At 61.3% G+C, this 22,512-nt stretch overlaps 1 protein-coding gene across 10 annotated transcripts in view; it reads left to right on the plus strand.

Moving 5' to 3' along the window:
- IQSEC1 (IQ motif and Sec7 domain ArfGEF 1) overlaps positions 1–22,512 on the plus strand; it is a 330,441-nt gene that overhangs the window by 268,070 nt on the left and 39,859 nt on the right. For all 10 annotated transcript variants that reach the window (XR_016394773.1, XM_022562625.2, XM_089919796.1 and 7 more), the window contains one exon: positions 20,461–20,752. Coding sequence is in view for 8 of the 10 variants with exons in the window: in XM_022562625.2 (XP_022418333.2) it covers positions 20,461–20,752 (292 nt within the window). In the remaining 2 variants the exon portion in view is untranslated. The remainder of the gene's footprint in view (positions 1–20,460; positions 20,753–22,512) is intronic.

Below are 22,512 nucleotides of genomic sequence, written 5' to 3' on the forward strand. Positions count from 1 at the left end.
TGACGTCATGAGGGGACACACATGCATGTGGGCTGTTGAATTCCATCCCATGGGAGGAGAGAAGGACCATTAAAAAAACTGGAAAATTTGAAAGAGTCCCAGCTGGGAGGCAGCCTCCTCGTCTGGGTTTCCTGAAACGGCTGTGGTCCAGGCAGGGTCCATGTCTGTCTGCCACTGTGTGCACTTTCTTCCCGATGCCTGAAGATGGAAGATGGAAGCAAACGGTGTTTGCTTTTCTGTCTCTGGCTGGGAGGCTCGGTGGTGTGAGGACTGGATGCAGTCGTCCGAGTGAAACACGGTGCCTTACCGTGTTATAGAAAGAGCTCAGTAAGTATCAGTTATGGTCATTGTCAGTGTTATTATTTATCCTGATTATTATCCTGATTATTCCAGAGAGAGGAGGCATCCCTGGGAGCCCTGGCGTCAGGCATCACGTCACGTCCCCTTTCTCGGCCTCGGTTTCCACCTCTGTGAAGACCGCGGGACCCCTGTGGTCATTTGCTGAGGGAGGATGTTTGGTCTAGCGGTTGGGGGGCAGATACTGTAGCCTGTGACCCTGCCCTGGGCCTCACACTCTCTGGGAATGTTCTTTAGACGTTCTGTGCCTTGGTTTCCCCATTTGCACGAGGTGAGTGACAGAGCTCATTACGTGAGTTGATCCACTTAAAGTGCTTAAACGTGTAATGTAAACACCTGGTAGACGGTAGCTTCTCGCTCTTTCAGAGTTGAGGGGTTCCACGGCGCTGTTCCTCGACAGGAGTGGATGGCCCCTCTTTTTGACTGCAGGCAGGGCCAAGGCTGCTCGTGGTGCACGGCGGCAGTGACTGGAGGACCCAGATCGCAGCCTTGGTGAAGGGCGACACGCCCCGTGGGCTGGTGTGTGTGCTCCTAGCCTCTGCTTACAGCTGAGGATTGAAACCTCCCACGGAGGATGGACAGTGGAGTGTTTTGCCCAGAGACTGGGAAACGTGCAGCTGGGCACCTGCAAGGAAGGGGAAGGGCTTGGCTGGGTTTGGTGGGTCTGGAGTTGGCACAGGTCTGATCCAGACTGGAATGGGCCACAGAATAAAAATGGTAATATCTGACATTCGGGTGGCCTTTGAATCTTACACACACACTTATCCTATTTGAACCTCCCAAGAGCCTTGTGAAGTATTATTCCCACTTTACGGACAAGGAAACTGAGGCGAGAAAATGAAAATAACATATTCAAGTTTTGTACAATGTAGATTTGGTCTTCAGGTTAAAGTATATCTTTCCCCCTCCCTGACCTTCTTGTGGCGCGGGCTTGGGCTTTCAAGAATGGAGGATGAGGCAGAGGCAGGAAGGGGCGGGGGGCAGACAGGAATGTGTGGGACCCCCCACCCCCACCCCAGGCCAAACAGCAGCACTGGGTTCTCCCAGCAGCCACGTGTGGAGAGCACAGAGTCCACGTCGCAGTGGGTGCGGCACCCTTGCAGCTCTGGCTAGTGACCTGGCATCTCATAAACATGTTTGCTGGCCCGGGAGGCCACCCGGCGTGAGAAGGGCCCTCCGGGTCCCCTGACAGTGTCAGGACGGCTCCCCCGCGGAGGGGCTGGTGGCAGTTGTTCAGGAACTGCTGGCTGCTCCCGGGTTCTTATGAATCGGTCTTATTTCCCCGTGTAGACCCTGGACAGGCCCCAGGGTAGCTCAGTGCCGTGCTGGGGCCGGAGAGGAAGTGATTGGGAAACGGCTCTTGCCTCTGCCGCGAGAAGGGCGAGGTGCGGCCCCGCAGATGCGGCTTCTCTGTTCCCTCCGGCCTTGACTTTCTCAAAGCCATAAATCAAATGTGCAGGGTTTGGGCTTTTTCCCCCATGCAGTAAAAATGGCAGAATGGCCCAGGAAGATGCTAGGCCTTGATGTGGACAGCAGATTCTTGGCACTATTTTAAACTCGTTCTTATGGAAAACTCCAAACATATCCAAAGTAGAGAGAATGGCAGAATGGCTCCCATGGGCAGTTTTACTTCCTTGCCTCTGGATTATTCTGAGGCAAATCCCAGACATTTTGTTGATTTTAAATCAAGGACCTGTCGTGCGGTCAGCCTCACGTCTGGCAGTGGAGATGTCGTGTGGCTGGGGTGGGTCCCTGGGGCACATCCGCGTTCCTCCAATGGCCCTTGGCTGTGGTGGCCCAGCCTGGGAACCCAGAGCCTGGCCCGGTTTCCCGGCCTTGAGACCCGAGTGGCGCCAGCCCCCGGGGGAGGCCAGGCGTGCGAGGCCCCTCCGTCAGGTCGTCGGGTGGGATGCCCAAGGCACTGGCCTTCACCCCGCAGGCCCCCAGGCAGGACTGGGCTCCGTGCCCAGTGTCCCCACGGGGCCCTGCCTGCTGCCCCGGGGCTGCCCTCGCCCGGTGGTGGGGTAGCAGTGGCCTCTGCGCCCCTGTCCCCCCACACGGTGGCCTCTCATCTTGCCTGGCCTCTGGATGGCCTGACACGTGGCCCCCAAGTGCTCTTTCCTCTGGCTTAAGAGACATCCACATGTACCACTGCAGCTCCTTCCAAGCCCTCGTGGCCAGCCCCTCTCCCACCCGGGGCCTCTACCAGGCCCTCGTCCCTCCTCTGTGTCCTGCGGCTTCTACCCCGGCTCCTTACGGCCTCCCCTCCCCAGATCTCCCCGCCCGACCCTGGCTAGGGCTCCGGATAGAAGGCTGGAGTCATCCTGACACCCACCCCCCCCTCACCGCCCTGCATTGTGTCTCAGCCTGGCACACGGTGGGTGCTCAGGAAATATGAGTTGGTCTGGTCCTTAGGAACATGTTAACATATCACTGTCACCGCCCCGGCGTCTGACACAGTGCTGGGCACACAGAGGGCCCGCAACCAGATTCAGTTAAAAAGCCACAGTATGCCCGAGTCCCACCCCACTCCTGCTCTGAACCGGTGCCCACCCAGTCAGCGCACCCTGCACTCTGCTCAGGCGGGGGCTGGTCTTGGGTCACATGGTCTGACGCCTGGTTCTGAGCAAAGGCCTCCCCTTAAGGTCTCTTCCCACTGCCACCCACCCACCGCCTTCCAGCCACCCGGTCCCCGTGGCACCGTGGGACGCAGCCCCCAGCATGTCCTGATTCTCAGGCCCCAGGTGAGGACTTGGGTGCGTTACCATGTGGCCCTCACAGCAGCCCTGTGAGCTGGACAACACCCCCATCTTATGGCTAAGAAACTGAGGCACAGAGAGGCCTAGTCACTTGCCCGAGGTCGTGCAGCTCCTGCTTGCCAGGTGCCAGACAGGGGAGAGCTGTGTGCCGCTGTTACAGGAGGTTGAGGGGCAGCATCCTTCCCTAGGCCCTTGCTCTTCCGGCTCCGGCTGCCGCGTGTGGGTGGGGGCCTGTCGGCGATGCTGCACGTCCAGGTCCTGAGAGGCAGGAGGGGGTCGGGGGGCAGGCAAGGGGGGTGGGCTCCCCCTCCCGAGGAAGAGATTGCAGAGGTGCGGGTGTGAAACACAGTGGCCCATCGGCCGGCGGCCCGGTGCCTTGGTTGGCCTCCCCCCTTCTCCCCTCCCCCACTCACTCAGTTACATTACCTCTGTGTCTCAGTTTCTCTGTCGACTAAATGGATAGGTGATAGAGCACTTGCCTCTACCTTTAGCTCCGAGCGTGAGCCCTCAGTGACCTGCGGCCCCTGGGTGACGGCGCGGTGTCCACGCGTTCCCGACTGTGACAGAGGTGCCGCTCTGGTGGAGGTGTTGATGGGGGTACGACTGTGCACGTGTCGGGGCGGGTGTATGGGAACCCTGTACTCGACGCTTCGTTTTGCTGAGAACCTAAAACTACTCTAAAGAGTAAACATCTATTAAGGAAAAAGTTGTTGGATGGTTAGTCAGTTCCCTGTGAGATGCTCAGCACTCTGGGAGCGTGGCTGTCACCTGCTGCTGTGCAGTGATTCTTGTCACTGTCAGTTCCTTCCTTCCTTCACTCATCCTAGGATGTGCTGGCCCTGAGGACACAGACGCACAACGTGTGTGCCCGTCCCAGGGTCAGCTCACTATCGGGCAGGGCGTCCGGGGGCCTCTTATGGGCTGTGCCCCCTCCGTCATGGGCGCCCAGTGCCCCGGGAAGGGCATGGACAGTGCCACAGCCTGGAGCACAAGGGGAGGGGTGGGCAGGGCCCCGTGGGAGCGGGCATGGGCACTGCCCCAGGGAGTCGGACCGTGACAAAGATTTTAGGTCGGCAAGGACTTGGATGATTTGCAATTTGGAAAGTGCTTTCTCGCAGCGGAGGGAGCGAGAACAGCTTGGTGGCCCACTGTCTAGGATGGGACTGGACAGCTGGACCGAGAGCGTCCCGGGCTCCGAGAGGGCCCTGCACCGGGCCCTGGCCGACAGGGTGGACTGCAGACGGGAGGCTTGCATGCCGGATGTCCCCTCTCTGCCCGGTCGCTCCCCCGAGCCACCTCCCCAGCTCGTGCCTCCTGCCTGCCCTGCCAGGAGGGGGGTGGGTAGGGTCCCTGGGGCCCGGCCCAGCCCAGTCTGCTGGAGCCTGCCACAGAGAACTGCTTTATTTAAGTCCATGTTGCGCGTATGGAAATAACTAGAGGCCTCTGTATTTAATTTGGCTCAGCTGGGAAGATTTTTGGCTGTGTGCATGCATGTGTGTGTGTGTGTGTCTGTGTGTGTGTGTGTGTGTGTGTGTGTTTGTTTGGAAAAATCTTTCCGAGTGCGCCCAGGGACTGGAAGCCCCAGTCATCCTCATGCAGTCAAACGGTCAAAACCAACCAGGACCGCCCTGGCTCAGCCCGGGATGAGTGTCTGGCAGAGGGCAGGTTGTAGGAAGTGGCCAAGAAGAAAATACACACGGGGAAGAGGTGATGCTGTGTGCACATGAGATCCCGGTGAGGGGAGCGGTCGTAAACTTTCAGATAACCTGTGGGTGGAGTGAAAGGATGAAACTCTGTGCGTTGCACCAAGGTGTTCCTGGTTCCCGAGCAGGTAGTGCTTAGGTTGGCGCTGGACTGGAGACCACGTTTCCCACATCTCTCTCCGGCCTCAACAAACCCGGCAAAGGCTCTTGGCCAAGCCCTTGTCCGTCCGTGTGCAGAGCAGAAATACCCCCCGTGCTCACACGGGGGCTTGCAGTTGGCAAAGCCTGTGCTCACTTGATTCCCCTTTGCCTGCTGGGTAGCAGGCAGGAGTGATACCCATTGCTAAGATGAGCCAGCGGAAGCCTGGAGAGGTGAGGTCACCTGCCCGGGGTCACTCAGCCCGGCAGTGGGGCAGCTGGAGCTCGACCTGGTCTGACCTCCTCCCAGAGCCGCCCTACACTCCCTGTGGGCGCTTCCCGAGCTGCAGGGCACCGTTCCTTTCACAGACGGGTGAAGGGGGCTGCTGAGGGTGGGCAAACCCCAGGACGTCACCTGGGCATCCAGGTTTGGGTGAACGCTTTTTAAGTTATATCCTAGCCGCATGACATTGAGGAAGGAGGACGTCTGGTGAGTTGAAGTTTGGTGGCCATGACGGCTATGTGATTGTGGATCGTCAGCCATGAGGACCCACTTCGGTGGGTCTTGCAAAAATCAAACGCTCAGAGGGTGCGGCAGAGTGGCAGGCCTGGGCGTTCCCACCGCTGTGCAGAGCTGTGGGAATTCTGGAACCCTGCCCCTCGGGACTTGGTGTTCTAAATCGGGTTCCTTGGGAACAGCAGATCCCGGAGCTGCAGATCTGACTTTCCTGCTCTTTGAGTTGTGAATGTTGGTCCTTTGCAAGCATGGCAAGCAAATGCAGATGCTCTGAAAGGAAGGCGGTGTGAGGGAGAGGAGCAGGCCAGGTGTGGGCAGGCTATAGGGAGTGGTGAGGACTGTGGCGGTGGGAGGACGCCTGCCCTCTGATGGGTGTGGCTGCCGCCCAGCTCCGTCTGATTGTTACCAAGCTGGAATATGGGCCCATGTGGCCTGATCCTTAGCTGCCCATCTGGAGCTCTGTGTTGAGACCTCGTGAGCTCCCCTTGCAGAGACCCTTGTCTCCCAGAGAGCTCTGCCCCTCAGGTGCCCATGTGAGGAGTGGCAGGGTGGGTGCCAGGCCTCCCAGCCAGCCGTCCTGGGGGTGAGGCGCAGGGTCCCAGATGGCTGGGCCTCACCCTTCCCTTGGTCCTCGCCCAGATGGCACTGGGGAGAATAAAAGGCTTTTTCCAGCCTTTCTCTGGAAAGGCTGCCCGTCCTGAGTTTGGCTGCAGGACTGTCATTAGAGGCCCCATTTCCCTTGGTTTAGGCCTGTCCCCTGGCTTGGTGCTCTGGTCCCTGAGATGTGGGTTGAGATCCTCAGGCAGGTCGGGGTCCCCTGGGACGGCTGGTGATGCCACATGAGCAGCCCCTCGCCAAGCGGAGGCCCTGGCTGGGCTGGATTGGGGGTTGCCCTGTGTCGGCCCTCACCCCTTCCCCACGACCCTGCCTCCACCCGAGCCTGTGGCTTCCCCGCCAGCTGGATTCCAGCCCAGGTAAAAGCGCACATTTGCCGCCTGTGGAGGGGTCCCTGTGCCTGCCTCCCACCTGAGGCCCCGTCGGGGCCGGCCAGCAGGCCTCCCAGGGCTGGGGAGGTGGGCGCGGGCAGAGGTGGCCTGCACGCGGCCCCTGTTCCTTTGAGCCTCGAGGCTTGGGGAGCGGCCTTCTGGGTGCAGAACACACGTCTCTGCCTCAGAGAAACTCGCCCGAGTCTGCGGCCGTTTGGTGCTGCCGAGGCCGGGCGGCAGGGCCAGGGAGCAGGCGTGGGCACAGATCCAGAGTCCCAGGCCCCGTCACGGCTGTGGGTGTGTCGGGGGAGTCGGATGAGTCTGCCCCCCGCCCCAGGCATCGGTGCCCCCGCTTGTAAGTGAGGGAGGAGTGAGCCCGGCTGCGGGCTTGCTGGGCCTGACTGAGGCGGCCCCAGTGAAATGCCTGGCCAAGGGGCTGAGGGCGGCGCCCAAAGGTCTTACAGGGAAAGTTAGGGGCACGCGGCCCCTGGTCCAGGAGTAGCTAAGAGAGGGCACAGGTGTGGGAGGGGAGGCTGGGAGGTTCGCCTGATGCCCAGCTCTGGATCCTGATCATCCAGTGGGCCTCATCCTTCTCATCTCTGTGTTTGTTGAGTGAATAAGCGAACAAACGAGGGATGCTACTTCCCAGATTCACTGGGGCCCCTTAGCCACTGGTGGCATCGCTCGTGTAGCATCACTCATTCACTCATTCAGCAAATGCTCACTGAGCTCCCCGAGCCCTGTTGTCAGCCCTGGGGGCCTGAGCAAGGGGCCAGCAGCATGCAGCCCCCACCCAGCTTTCCAAGGCAGAGACACAGGATGCAGGAGAAAAGGCAGTCAGATAACCAGCCTGCTCGATGCAGTGGAGACAGTGGAGGTGGGGGAAGGTGGGGCTGGTAGCTGCAGAACGCCTTTCCCTTCCCTGTTGCCAGGGTGGCCTTTATGCCCTGCGTTTGCCGTGCCCTGAGCCCCATGGGATGGCCTTCGCTGGATCTGACTGCAGGCTGTTGGTGCTGACCTCTGACCCTCCGTCCCCCCCGGCTATTTTAATGGGAGTGACTCACGATGAGCTGCCGGGAGGTCCAGCCCGGGCTCCGGCAGGCAGGCGGGTAGACAGCCGTTCTTTATGTTTAGGAGTCAGGCCTGCGCCAGGGATGTTGGAGCCGCCACCTCCCCAGGGCCGGAAGAGCGACTTGGAAATATGTTCACAGGGCGAGGGCCTGGCTGCGTAGAGGACTTCTGTTCCTTCCCTCTGGCCGTGCGCTGGTGACAACAGGCCTGTCTGAGGAAGGGCGCTGCCCCGCGCCCTGGAGGGGTTCCTGTCCAGTTAGGCTCGGCATTGGCTGTCTGTAGGGCTCCTTGCCCGGCAACGGGTCCCCGACTCCATACCCCCAAGGGGGCGGCCTCGCTCCTGCTCTGCAAGTGGGAAACTGAGGCTTGGGGAGGGCGGCCGGACCCGGGGGTGTGGGCCACCCGCCCATACGCTTGCCGACTCCCGTCGGGACACTGTAGAGTGGTGAGTGCCCTGCAGGGCCGTGTGGGCACTCGGGACCTGGGGTGGGGAGTGCCGTGCGGTGGCCCCCATGCCCCACAGCTCGGGCATCCCAGCACCGCCCCTCTCCTGATGCGCTCGCGTCCTGAGGAGACCCCGCTCCTGCCCGAGGCCCATCTCGCCAGCAGCATCTGACGGGGAGATGCTGAACGTTGGCGCAGTTAGCAGGGCTCTAAAAATAGCCTCCCACTCTGAGAAGTTCATTGTTCTGAGCCCTATATTTTTATACGTATATAAAAACCACTTCTGGAGGCCTTGGTGCCAGTAGAGCCAGTCTGCAGCCCGGGAGGCGGGAGGCGGAGCTGAGCTGGACCTCATCCCCGGCAGCGCACGCCTCGGGGCAGGGGAGCGGATGCTTTGCGGCCACGGCCCTCTCCCCGGAGGTGATGGGGCAGTCGGGCCAGCGACCTGTCCGCCCTCGTCAGGGAGGACGGTGGCTGGGCGGCTTGGGAGGGGCTGTTCCAGGCTCAGGGGCCATCCGAGGGGTCTGCGGGTCACAGAGGCCAAGAGGCGCGGGGGTGGAGACCCAGGGCCAGTGTCAGGGCTGCGAGCCCTCCCTGCAGCTGGACACAGGGTCGGAGTGAACCCCATTTCTCTTGCTTTGGTCTAATTCAGACCTCGGGCTCCCGAAACTGGCCCTGCCCGAGTCCCAGCTAGCTGGGGGTCGGGGGCAGCCCACTGACCACCCCGCCCCGGCCCCTCGGAGAAGCAAGGCAGGGGAGAGGTCCTACCGGGCTGCCGGGTCCTACCTGCTGGGGCCCTCTCCTCTGGTGCTCCTCCAGGGCCCTTTCCTGTACCGTTCAGGTGTGCCCAGGTCCCTGCTGGCTCGCACACCACAGGCCTTCCCTGGAGCGCCAGCCCCTTCAGCCACCGCCCATCCCCTCCTCTCACCCACCCGTCCTCCTTCTGCCCCAGCTCCCTCCCTCCCTCCCCTCCGGGCCCTCTCAGCCCCATCCTTAGCCTCCCCAGCTTCTCGGTGACCTCTGGCTCATCACTGTCCCTGGGACCAGCCCTTTCCCCCATCCCGTCGTCAAGGCCTGCTTGTGCTCCCAAGGGTCACCGCAGGGGAAGGATGGGGGGAGGCGGAGGCAGTGACTCAGGGGCTGAGGGGCCTGTGCTCCACAGTTAGCGTTCCCTTTCTAGGGTGCCACTGCCATCCGTCCCACCCCAGGTAAACCCTAGACCCTCCCTTGGCCTTGCCCCGACCCTACGGTCCACTGCACCCTCCCTGACAAGCCTTGCAAGGCCCTGAACACTCTGGCTCCTGCTGCCCCGTGTGTGTCCCGCCAGACTGAGCTTTCCCATCCCTTGTGCACACAGTGGACCCCGAGCTCCGCTGCTTAGCCTCCACACACACAGTGTCCTGAGCCGGGAAGAGCCCTCCCCCGCCACCCGCTGCTCCGCCTGGGGTCCTGGCAGAGGGTTTGTGCCTTCCAGGAAGCTTCCCGCCTCGGGCGCCTGATGCACCCCCATGACTGTTCCTAACGCCATCCGTCGTCATCGTCTGTGTCCCCCCGCGTCCCTGGCCCTGACCTGGGTGTGTCATATAGTTGGCTTCAGTTCACGGAATGAAGTGACCAGCCTGGGGGAGGGGGTTGCACGGGGGCTTCTGAGGGAGGACAGACCTTCCCATGGGCGGCTGCTTTGGGGTCTACATTGCGGTCCCCATGCAGCCCAGCTGCCCCATCCATGGTTTGGTGAATAAGACTTTTCAGGTCCAGAGAAAATCTTGAGAGAGATTAAAACCGGTGAGGTTTTAAAATCACCATTCTTTTTTTAAAAAAACAAAACTCTGTAGTAAGTTATCTTATTAGCTATGTGGCTATATTTAAAGCCTCAGTAAGGGAGCTGGTCAGGCCAAATCCTTAGGCTTCGGCCTGCAGACGCCATGTCCCTTGGGGGCCCTGGAGGGAACTGAGCCGTCAGGCCACTGCTGCAGGGCCCTGGCTGGACTGTTTTACTGGTGGGAACCTGAGGTCAGGCCAGGGGAAGTCACCCCTCCGGGGGACTTGGGCCCGTGGCTGCGGCTCTGTGCCCTCGGCACCTGCGGGGCAGGCAGGCAGGCGTCCACCACGAGGCAGGCGGCCGGCAGGGGCCCAGGGCACTGCAGGTGGCTGCCTCTGAGCTCAGCGATGGAGGCCACGCAGGAATGCGATCTCTTCTGATTTTATCTAAGAAAAGCCAGAAATTCGGGTGAGTGAACACTCCTGGTACCTAGTTCTCACTTGAGAAAGAAAAAGAAGATGGTGGCCACTGCTCTGTGTAGACCAAACAGAGCCACGTGAGCTGGACTCAGGCCCTCCGCCTCAGGTGTGCACCTTGCCCGTGGGTGGGCTTCCAGAGCCAGGACTGTGGGGCGGCGGGAGGGGAGGGGTGTGGCCGGGTCTCTCCTGCTGAGCCCCCGTTTCCTCTGTGTCTGACGGGGGGCTTGGCTTGGTAGTCAGGATTCCAAACAGGCCACAGGTCACAACCAGCCGGGGCTCTTTTTGAAGTCCCGTTTCAGGGGCCGCACTGCTGGCTGACCCTTTGAATTCTCGGGATCTCCAGACTTGGGTGGGAATCGGCTGCCGACTCTCTGAAGGGAATCTAGGGACCAGCCCGGTTTGGGGGCCACGTGCCCCAGGCCCTCTGCAGTTATCTCGTGTCTGTCACCTGGGCACCACCTCGTGAGGGAGGGGTGTCAGTGTCCGGCCAGAGGGTCCTTGTCCCTTTTGAGCCCAAAAGTTAGGGGCGGGGAGGTAGAAAAGCTTCCAGCTTTCCTTTAAAAACCTATTTCTAGACAGTTCTGAGTCATGTTTGCGTGGATTTTCTGCATTGAAATTGGCACTTTGGATGTGTTTTGGGTCTCAGTGGCTCCGTATCCCGCCATCCCCAACCGGGATCTGAAACCTTATCTGAGGGTTGGGTCCAGCCAACCCGGCTGAGACAGTTTGTTGTAAGTTGGTGCCCACCCGGGCTCAGGTCCCGCTCCCACAGACCTTGCGGTCCACGTGGCAGACAGAGCAGCCCCCAGGAGTCTGGGTTTCTTTAAAAAGGCTTCCCTGGCTTGGTAGGGGTCGTTCAGAGTGTGTGCATCTCCTGTGTGCCAGGTGCTGTTCTGGGGCCTAGATGTCACGGGACAGACATTCCCACAGATGGCGGCAAGGCGGTGGCATACCACTGTAGAGAGGTGCAGCAGGGGAAGATTGGGGGAGGGCTGGGGTCCTCGCTGAGACTCGGGCAGCCTTTGAGCAGAGACCTGAAGGAGGTGAGGGAGTGAGCCAGGTGGACGTCTGGGAAAAGACACCAGCAGAGGGAAAGCACGTGCAAAGGCCCTGCGGTTGGAGTGTCAGGAATGTGGAGGAACAGCCAGCAGGCCAGCAGGGTGGGGGTGGGATGGCCAAGGGGGCATGGAGGAAGGGTAAGCAGGGGGACAGCCGGTCCTGCAGAGCCTTCTGGGTCACTGTGAGGCCTTGGCTCTAAGCCCCATGAGGGACAGCAGAGGAGGGACCTGGTCCGAGTTGTGTTTTAACAGATCCCAGCTGCTGAATGGAGGGGTGAGAGGGGCCGGATGAGCCTGCTGGAGAGGCTGTGGCCATAAGGCAGGGAAGAGGTGAGGCTAGTGGGGGGTAGGCCAAGCAGTCAGGTGCTGGCTCTGTTTTGAAGGTGGAGCGGCCCAATTTGCTGACAGACGGGGAGTTGGGTGTGAGAAAAAGAGAATTGCCAAGAGCGGCCGTCAGATTTTTGGCCTGAGCAGCTGGAAGGATGGAGTTGCTATCGGCTGAGATGGGGCGACTGCAGGGGCGGGTGGGGGCCACGCAGGAGCTCAGCGGGGCCTGTGTTCCAGGGGTCTGCTGGGCAGCAAAGAGGGTACGCCTGGGGCTGGACATGCGTTTATTCAGTTCCTTTGTGATCACTGTAGAGCCTCATTAAAGCAAGTGTAGGAACTGGGTAAAAGCAGGAACTCTCCTGATTCTCCTGAGCCTGCCAAGCCCTAGGGCCGCCTCCAGATTGTCCAGAAAGCTCGTCACCTTCCTCGTTTTGGATATGGGGCTCCTCGTTAAGCAGCCAAAAGGGACCTTGGATGTTTAGGTGGGCGTTGAGGTGGATGTGGCTCCCGCCTCCCCCAGCCCCTCTGTCTGAGGCCTCGGCGGGGTCTGGAGGCCCTGCGTGCTCCCCGTGGACTTGCCCGCCCGGCCCTCCATCCACCCTCCCCAGATTTCCACCAGCCCTGCAGCCCTCCTGAGGTCCTTCTAGGTCACACTGACCCAACCTGCCCACCAGGGGAGGTGCCTAGCATTACCCGGCCTCAGTCTAGGGGGTGCCCAGCTTCTCCTCCCTGGGAGGGAAGGGCTTAGGGGTGTCCGCCGGGATCCATAAGTCCCTTCGGTTGCCAGCTAGGCATCCGTCTTCACTGAGGACCACTTACCAACTGTGGTCCAGGCTGCGAGGCTTTAGTCCTCCCTGGAGATGCTGCCTCCACCCAGACCAGGGAGGAGGGTGGGTGAGCAGCGTAGGTGCGGCCTCCCCGGTCCCCTGGGGAAGCCCTCTGCCCCCGTCTTGCTGGCACACCAGCTCTTTGTCCCTTTACACACTCACTTCTCCCTTCACATCCACCCCGTGTCCTTGTATGCTGTTCCTCGGGGCCAGGCATGTGTCAGTGGGAAGGACTGGGAGGATGACCTGCACTTGCATCCTGACTCTGCTTCAAGCTCTGCGTCCTTGGGCGAGCCCTGAACCCTGAGTCTCCATTTTCCCGTCAGCGGGGCCACGGCAGGGATTAAATACATGCACTTAGCTTGTGCCAGGGCTCCCACGTGGCACGCTGGGTGGGTGTATGTGGGTGACGACCCACCCCAAGCCACAGCAGTCCCTGAAGACTGGTTTTCCAGACCCTGATGGAACGCCTGCACTGCCCCGAGGCAGCCCTTCCCAGTAGCTGAACTGCTAAACGCCTCACCTCCCGAAGCCTCTGGGCTGCCTTCACACTGCCTGTGGCCCCTCAGACCTGCCTGCTCTTGTTGCCCCAGGATGGAGGACACGGCCACCAGTTCCTTGCCCCCTTCCCCTCCCCTCCAGACCGTGCCCTGGTCTGCCTGCGTTCCTCCCCCAGAAGCTAGCGCAGAGCAAGACCGTGCCCTCCCCGTCCTGGGCGACACACCTCTTAACGTGGCGTAGGCAGCAGAGTCACAGGAGCCCAGGGGGAGCTTGCGAGGCCGCGCGTCAGTTATCTCTGGCCTGGACTCCCTTTCTGGAAATCAGAAACCCTGAACAGAGCCCTGGACGTCTAACCACGGGCAGGCCTGCAGATCGCTCTTCCTCTGTGTGGGGCCGGCCCACTCGGAAGAGGGTGGCTTTTCCATGTCCCGTGACCACAGCTGGCACCACGCAGCCCGGGCTGGCTTATCTCATGACCATGCACGACTCCGAGAGCCCCAGGCCCTGAACCCCAGCTCTGCCCCCGGCATGTCAACCGCACCCGCTTTCTCTGGGCCGCCAACTGGCAGGTGCACCCGCCTGGGGTCAGGTCCCCTGCATGGGTGACCTTGGCCCAGTGACTCAGCTCCACCAGACCCACGTTCCTCATCTACAGAAGGGACAGTGGCCTAGCACCCACCCACCCTCACCGCCTCGGTCCCCAGGGATGGTGGTTGGGTTACAGGCCACGTAGGTTAAACACCCAACACAGCTCCTGTACCCAGCAGGTTTACAGAGGAGAGTTGCTGCTGTATAACCAAACCCGTGTGTGTGTGTGTGTGTGTGTGTGTGTGTGTGTGTGTGTGTGTGTGTGTGTGTTTCACTCAGAAGTCATAGAAGCACGGGGCGTACGTCTGTCGTCTCTGAGGCCAGGCTACCTGGGTTCTGATTTCACTCGTGAGCTGTGTGACCTCAGGATGGGCCCCACCTCTCTGTGCCTATGGGGTGTGTTGGGCGGCCAAGAGGACTGAATGAGCTCCACGTACAGCTCAGAACAGCACTGACTATGCAGACATTAGTAGTGTCTCTGTCTTCAGCACCATCAGTGTTGGGGGTGAGCAGCGGGTTCCTGCTTCTGCCCCGAGCCTCCTCTAACATCTTTCTTAAGAAAAGTCATTCATGACCTCACAGGCCATAATTAGACATCCGTGGCTCAAGAGGCTGAGGGCCCCCTGCCCTGACTCTCCCCAGCTAGAGTCAGGATGTGGCGTCTCGGCTGTGGGGCCTGGGCCCCTTCCTAGGGCCCTCCTGCCTTCCCCTGGGAGCCCCTCACCCGCATCCGTGGCTCAGTGCTGCAGGGGGTGTCCGCAGAAGGAGGGGCCCTATAGCAGGCAGGGTAGGTGACCCACTTCTAACTGCTGGCACATGCAGGCAAGGCCCTGTCAGGCAGAGAATAACTGGAGACAGCAATCAGAAAGCGCTTTTATGAGCCGAGCAACTTTTAAGGACTTTTCCTGTACCGACTCTGTAAAGCCTCACAGCAGGCATGTGAAGTTGGCTCTCTAATCGCCCCCATTTTACAGGAAAGGAAACTGAGGCACGGAAGGATTCCTGCCTGTGGTCACACAGCTGGTGAGCAGTGGAGCCAGAATTCCAGCCCAGACGTCTGGCTAGGAGGCGGCGGCCAGGAGCCCGTCCAGCCCCTCGCTTGGCAGAGAGGAGGCGGAGAGGCTTCAAATGTGTCCTCTGTTCTTATGTGGTTTCCATCATCCCAGGGCTGTCGGAAGCTCCGGGCGCTGTGATCCAGCCATTTCCCCACGTAAACATAACACAGACCAGCCTCTAGTGCAAGAAGACATGTTTGGAAAACTGGAGAAGGGGAGGAGGAGCCCGGGGTAACTCGGCGACGCAGAGCTCGGCGTCCCCAGGCTGGTGTGGGTAGGGCCGGGCCACTGTGGCCGCCTCTGTGTGCAGCTCCCCTACACATACAGCCCCCTCCTGCCCTGTAGCCTCGGGGCCCCGTTGTGCATGTGCGGAGCTTGGCCTCTCGGGAAGGAGCCAGTCTTGGGTCGCGGTCTTTGCCGGAGGCTGAGGCTTTCAGGGACTGAGCCCTCACAGAGCAGAACTCCCAGTGGGGTGGATGGACCCCACACACACTCGCCCAGGTGATCTCCACGGTGACCGGGAGTGCGGGAGCGGGGGGCCGCAGCAGGCGGGGGTGGCCTTGTAGAGGAAGTGGGAGTTGAGCTGATACCTGGGTGTGGCCTCAGAGGCCAAGAAATGCAAGTGAAGGGCAGCGGGGTGCAGATGGATGGCGGCTTCTAGCCAGTGCAGGAGTCCTTCAGCCACACCTCTGACAGGTGTCTGACCTGCCGCAGCTTGCACACCTCCAGTGACGGGGAGCTCATCACCTCCAGAGCAGCCCTGACCACATGAGAGCATTTTTTCTCGAGCAGGGCGATGCAGGTCACAGTTCTGTCTGCAGCAGGATCTGCTCTGTCCTCTGCCTGTCAGCCCGTCAGAGGCTTGACCGCAGGCCTCATATCCCCTCTGGCTGCTGCTCTCCTGGCTACACGGTCTCAGCCCTTGGTGGGAGGTCGCCTTGTGCTGTAATTGGGGTTGGCAGACGGGGCCTCTCTCGCCCCCAGCTGGCGTCCATCGTGGTCGTGTGGTGCGCCGTGCTGGCAGACGTGCAGAAGGGAGTCTGTGATGGATTAGCGATGTCTGTCCTGGGCTGGCGGGAGAAGGTGGGAGCAAAAGCGCCCAGGCTTGAGAACCCATCTGGGGCTCAGACGGTCTTCTGCTATGATCCGATACCTGTAATGGACGGTAGGGCTGGGTCTGCTTCTGGCTTTTTACTCGTTCTTGTTAGTGGCTGACTTCTCGGCTTGTATTAAACTCAGGCCAGCCAAAAAGGTCCCCCAGTCTTTTTCATAAGAACAGCCATCAAGCTAAACCTTCCCCCATCTTGACGTTGTTTCCAGTATATTGATATATAATTAATTTAAATCAATCCCTTGTTGACAGGCACTTAGATTATTTCCAAGCTTTTATAATTAGAAACAACACTGCGGTGGAATTCCTCGTACTCGCCTCTTTGCGTATTGGTCTTATTTCCTTCGCGTGGGCCTCCAGAAAAGGGATTTTGCTGGATCAGGAGCGTTTTCTCAGAGCGCTGGCACCAGCCTTAGCTGTCATGGAACGTCCCGGAAACTCTAAACTGTCAGGGAATGGCAGGGACTTGGGAAGGCGCCTGCCCATTCCTAGATTTGCACATGGCCCGGGAGTCTGTGCATGATCACGAATTCCAGTGTGCAGCTGAGGACCAACTCGGGGGTGTCCGGTCCTGGCTGATGGACAAAGGCTTTGGGAGAAGCTTCCCCAAGAGAGAAAGAGGACCTGGGTGGCGAGAGGTGGAGCTCCCGTCCGTCGAGCGCGGTGGTGAGGAAGAGGCGTGCAGGGCAGGCTGGGCGCCGGGCCAGAGATCTGTGTCCCTGGGGCAGCCTGCAGTGGGCATCCTGCTGTGGGGTGCCTCTTCTGCTCAGGGGACAGACCCTTCTCCCCCAGGAAGGAGCTGGGGGCAGAGGCGAGTGCTAACCAGGACAGAGGGGCTTCGAGCCCTGAGCTCCAGGATGTGGGTAAACGTCTCCATGGGTTCCGGTCAAGCACCTGCAGGACTGAAGGCCAATGACCAGGTCTAGCTGCTGCCCTGAAATATTTAGAGCAGCGTGTCCTGAGAGCATCTGTTGCTGCCCGCGCTTGTCGTCAGCAGGCGTTTCACGTCAGACGTTGTCCTTGTGTTCACCAGGGGTTTGGCTGTGGTTAAGGAGACTCTCTCGGTGTCTAATACCGTGTCGCTTGTGTTTGGGACCATGAAGGAGTGATGTTCTCTGGCTCAAGACGGGTTCTTACACTACGTGCTCTGCTCGCTTTTTTCCACTCATTTCTTGGAGGACAGTGAGTCATGCTGGTTGCAGTAGGATGGCCTGGCCATTTCTTAATCGGGATGGTTTGAGGTTTGGATTTGGGGCGTGCAAGGGCTGCCACACTGCACAGCTCAAGGGACCCCATTCACGTAGATTCGGCAGGACTTGGTGACAGATGGAATGGGGTGAGGCCCCATTCCATCTGTCCCCAAGGGGGGTTTGGCCGTCGGGGAGGGACTAACTTGGTGACTCAGCTCAGGACTCTGGCTCCGTCACTGCATGGTGATGGGCGACCGTCACCGGTTAGGTTTGGGGCAGGTGGGGTGTACCGGCGGGGGTGATGTAAGAAGCCACATTCCGGGACCGGCAGGTGGCTGGCCTGGGAAGTGCCTGCACTCACTCGGCAGGTGTCGCTGGGCCCCGTTAGTCTGGCACATGTGTCAGCATTTGGGGAGCGTCAGCCAGCAACGCAGAAAAATGACCCATGTCCTCACAGGGCTCCGATACTGATGTGGGGGGCCAGACGGCAAAGGAAAGACAGGAAGAATACATCACACTCTACAGCGTGCTGGTGGGCAGACCACTGAGTGTGGGACTAGGGATGCTGGGGAGAGGGCTGTGTGGTTTTAACTTGGGCGAGTAGTGGGGGCCTCATTGGAAGGCGGCACTGAGTAAAGACCCAAGGGAGGTGAAGGTGTGGTGCGTGCTGAGATCCGGAGAACGGCGTCCCAGGCAGACGGAACAGCCAGGGCAAAGGCCCTGAGGCCTGCCTGGCCCCTTGGAGGAGGGAGGAAGGAAGCCAGTGAGGCTGGAATAGAATGAGCAGGCGGAAGAGGGGCCGGCGTGCAGTCAGCCGAGGTCAGGCCTGAAGGGCATTGCAAGAAGGACGGTGTCTTCCCAGTGTGACGGGGAGCAGGGAGGCCCTCGATGTGGCTCCCGTTTGGTCAGGATTGCTCTGACTGCCGTGGGGAGAAGAGAGGCGGGGGCATGAGTGATAATCCGGGGAGCCGTGGTGGCGGTGGCCTGGAACACCTGCTGACAAGTGGGCAGGTAGGGGTGTTTCGAAGGTCGGGCTCACAGGGGAGAGGAGGCTGCAGGTGACTGTCAGCCCCTTCTCTTGGCCTGGAAGGAGGCCTGGCCCTCTCCACCAGGCACCTTCTGAAACCTGCTGGCTTGAGACGGTCGGGAGCCAGGTCATGGGCAGAGCAGGAACCCCGGGCTGGCACAGCCCCAGAAAGCCCTGGCATCCCCCCAAGCACCTCCATCCCCATCCGATCCCGAGTGCGCCCCTCCTGCTGGGGCCCAGCCTCCACACGGAGGGACTCCGCACAGATGTCCTGTCCATGAGCTCAGGCGGGCGGCCAGGCCTGGCCCCTCCGCAGGGCAGAGCATGGCCGTGGGTCGGGGGCAGTCCCCTGCCTGTCCTTCCTCAGCTCCCTCTGCCCCAGCCAGACCAGCCCGGCCTGGCCCACTGCGGGGGGATAGGGGGACGGCCTTTCACCTGTTGACACCTGTTCACGTCGCTCCGAGATCAGGTGAGCGCGGGCGGGGTAGGGGTAAGGGGCCAAACCCCTTCCCTGTGAGGGTGGACACCCCCTTTGTCGGGGGGTGTCGGGCGCTGGGGGAGAGTCCAGGCCCCCAGCAGGAGGGGCCCGTGAGGCACGGAGGGACTTCCCGCTCGGACCTGCACAGAACCCGCCCTGTCTCCGTGGCCTCTGCAGACTCAGGGCTCAGAGATGATTTAAAATCCTGGCGAGCTGAGCCCCGGCTGCTTCTCCTCAAGGACACGGTTCTGTTTGCTGTCACCCTCTTGCTGGGAAAGACAGAAGAGGCTCTGACAGAAGTGCTTCCAGGGGAGGCGTGGCGCAGGCCGGGGCTCCGGTCGGCCGCGGGCACCTCCGGGGCGTCCATCACCTCTGGGGCCCGTGGGCTCCTTCACTCTCCCCTGCAGCTGTCCGTCCCGGGTGGTGGGCCTTATCAGGAGAACGGGAGAGTCTGCAGTGCTGCCCGTCCCTGTCCCCGTCCGCCACCCCACACAGGCCCACGAGGCCCCGAGGAAGCTGCTTGCCGGGTGACCACGAGCGGCCAAGGAGGGTCTCGAGTGGTGGTGGGCCTGGGGCACCGAGAGCGGCCCACCTGGGTCACGGACAGGGGCCAGGCCTTGCAATGAGCGTGAGCCCTTGACTCACAGCCGCATTGAGGCCAGGCACCCAGGACTCTTCCCCGCGGAAGGACCCTCATCACACTCCAGCTCCTGGGCACCGGCTGGGACGTCCTCTGCTGCAGGAGACCCGCTGTGTGTCCCCGCGGGCCAGAGCGGAAGGCCTGCACTCTTCTTAGACGGCCTGCCGGGCAGCACGTGCTGGGCTTTACAGCCAGGCCGGCTGGGGTGTGCTGGCTCCAGGGCCTCCGTGCCCATGCCCCCTCCCCAGGAGGCATGTTACATGCTGGGCAGTTGGCTCTGCAGGCCCTGGGACCCGTGGGGACAGTGGGAGAGGAGCTGGGCAGGTGGGCCGGTCACAGAGGCTGCTGAATGCAGGGCATTCCCACTGTTCTGAAGGCAGGACTCTGGAGGACGGACTGTAGCTCACGGGGTCTGTGAGCCCTTCCCTCCTCTGGGCCACTTCCAGAGGGACCCCACCCTGGCCCCAGGGATCCGATGGACCGGGGAGTGGCAGGGCGCCTCGGGAGAGGCCTCCAGAAGCTGCCAGAAACTCGGTTGCATGTTTCTCCCTGCTCTCTGTGTCCCAGGTCTTCTAAGGTCATGAGTTCGGGATGAGTAAGCCACCCCTCTGTCCCCCCACCAGGCACTTGGAAGGTTGAGGGATCTGCACAGGCCTGGGACGAGGGCGGTGGGGTGGAGGGGAGCCCCCGGTGTTGGGCTTTAATCCCAACTCACCTAGTTCTACCTGTGCAACCTCGGACAAGGCCTGTGCTGTGTGGGCCTCAGTCTCCTCACCTGGAAAAGGGGTTAATAATCTGTCCTCCGGAGGGCTAATCTTGCCTTCAGGGACACCAGTCAGTTTGATTAGGACCCTCATGACCTCATTTTAACTCAATTACCTCCTTAAAGACAATCTCCAAATGCAGACACATTCTGAGGTGCCTGGCTAACTGTTAGGGCTTGAAGTATGCAAATGTTGGTGGGGAGGGACCAGTTCAGCCCATAACAAACACCAGCACAATGCCTGACCCTCCCGTAGGTATGCAGTGAAGACTCATTTTGTTAATTATTGTTTTTTGTTTTTTTTATAAAAAAGAGTGGTTTACTTAAACCAGGCAGTGGGAGTGAGGGAGTGGAGGGGACGGGACCCGCTGTCCGTCAGTGAATGTCACTAGGCACCTGCTCTGGGCCGGGCCCGCTCGAGGTCCTGGGCTCGTCAGCGGACCCACGGGGCCGACCTTCCCGTGGGAGACGCACAGTGAACAGAGTCCTTCAGGGAGGGGTGTTGGCTGTGAGGAGGGGCGAGCTGTACAGAGAAAGTGGAATCACCGCAAGGGGAGGCGAGGGTCACGGCCCTCGGCCTCCGCCGCCCCTGGGGACCACCTGTAGAAGGGTGGGGGGACGCCTGCGGGGCCCCGGGCTCTGGTTTCCCACTCACCGGAGGCCCGTCCTCTCTCTGCAGTGTCGAGGGCGAGGCCCCCAGCAGCGAGACTGGCACGTCGCTGGACAGCCCCTCCGCCTACCACCAGGGCCCCTCGGCGCCCGGCTCCGGCCTGGGCCCGGACCACTCCGAGCACACGCCAGGGGGCGCCTATGGGCTGTATGCGGGGCCGCCCGGGCAGCAGCGCACGCGGAGGCCCAAGCTGCAGCACTCGACCTCCATCCTGCGCAAGCAGGCCGAGGAGGAGGCTATCAAGCGCTCACGGTCCCTCTCCGAGAGCTATGAGCTCTCCTCCGACCTGCAGGACAAGCAGGTAGGCGGCCGGCCACGGGGGAGAGGCGTTGGGGGTTGGGGGAGGCTGCGGTGCCTGCGCGGCCTCGGACGACGCGGCCCTTTGCTGGGGCCGCCCAGGGCCGCGGGGGACCCCGTGTGCTCCACAGCCGCGCCCAGGCAGGGGCTGTTCCCCGCGGACGTGGCCTCTGCCTCAGCCCGGGCTGGCTCCTCCCGAAACGCGGAGGGTTCCGAGGGAAGGAGCCGATGTGGGACGTTCCTGTCCGGCCTCGGCCTCTGCCCGGTTCACAGCCCTCCTCGCTGGGCTCCGGGGCCCACGCTGGGTGTCAGGACCTGGTGCCACCAGTGCGCGTGGGTTCCGTGGCGGCCGTTGAGGTCCTGGGATCCAGGAGAGAGCTGAACCTTGGGAGGTCTGCAGGAGGGGCCCTCGGGGAGGGGACGGTCAGTTCACGGAAAGAGCACGTGCTCTGAACCGAACAGCGAGCCCGTCCCCAGCCAGTGAGGCCAGGCTGTTCATTCCACCCCTCAGTGTACAGCCCCGTGTCCTGGGGGAAATCGCCTCCTTGCAGGTTGCCCTTCCTCCCCGGAACCTTGGCCCAGACCCACTGTGGGGCTGGCACGTGTGTACAGAGCGACAGGCATGCATGACCTGCTCGCTTGGCCTCTTAGGTTGATGGGAGAGAGGGGAGGGGTCCCGGTTGGGCGGCAGGTGGGGGGCAGAGGGAGTGAGAGCTCATGAGGGGCCAGAGGCTCCTCGCTCCCAGCCCCTCAGAGTGCAGGCGCGTAGCAGGCACTGCACCGAGAATTCTTGTGTGAAGCTCTGACAGAAAGCTCCAGGCTTCAGGAGCACCCCCAGGCTGCCGGCGTGCGGGGCCGGCCTGCCTGTCGCCGTCCCCAGCTCCTGTGCCCTGAGCTGTGCACCGTCTCCTTGTGAGCCCGGGCGGCTGCCTCTGCCCCGGCCTGGCTGCAGGACCTGCCCGGCAGCCCCTCAAACACCAGGCTGCAGAAGTCGCCCTGCCCTCTCACCTCCCACACCTACCCTGGCCTGGACCCTCTGTTTGCTCCCCAGTCTAACTGTTTGTCTCTTACAGAGCAGAGGTCCGGGCCTGGTGTAGCCCCAGACTTCTGCGGGGAGCGGTGCGGTGTGTGGGTACTGCCCAGGGCGGGTCTTCCCCCGACACGGTCCGTACCGGCCCCCTCTCCCTGTTCTTGGTGCTGCCCTGTGGCCGTGGACAGCCCTGCCTACCTGCCCTGGTCTTCGTCTGTCCGCCCGTGAGTTGGGGCTGACGGGGGGTGGGGCCCACAAGTGGCCAAAGCCTGAAGCAGATGATCCCCGTCAGGCAAATATTGGGGAGCAAACAGACCCCTGGCCTCGTGGCGCTTGGCCTCGTGGCCAGGCCCACGGCAGGGGCCTCTGTTCCATTTATCAGTTTCGCCCATAGCCAAAGTGGATCAAAAACAGTTTATAGTACCAAACGTCTGCAGCAGGACCATTAAAATAGAAGTGGGAAAGGTTAAAACTTCAGAGAGGCCTGTGGAGGTAATCATGCTTCCTGCGGCCTTGATGTGGCCACAGCTGTTCATTTTCATCCCTCGCACATTAGCCCGATGCCCACCGTGTGCCAGACCCCGTGCTGGGCGCCGGGGAGTCACCAGGGAACAGAGTGCAGCCCCAGCCCTCAAGCAGATGCTGTGGTCCAGAGACAGGTTAACAGTAAAGACACAGGTTAATTCCAGAGCGTGATACAAACTCCGGGGATGAAGAAAGAGGGGAGAGAAGCT

Source organism: Delphinapterus leucas, chromosome 10 (genome assembly GCF_059928025.1).
Source record: "Delphinapterus leucas isolate spDelLeu-1000000601 "Yukka" chromosome 10, BTC_Dleu_Yukka2, whole genome shotgun sequence".
Taxonomy (NCBI): Eukaryota; Metazoa; Chordata; class Mammalia; order Artiodactyla; family Monodontidae; genus Delphinapterus; species Delphinapterus leucas.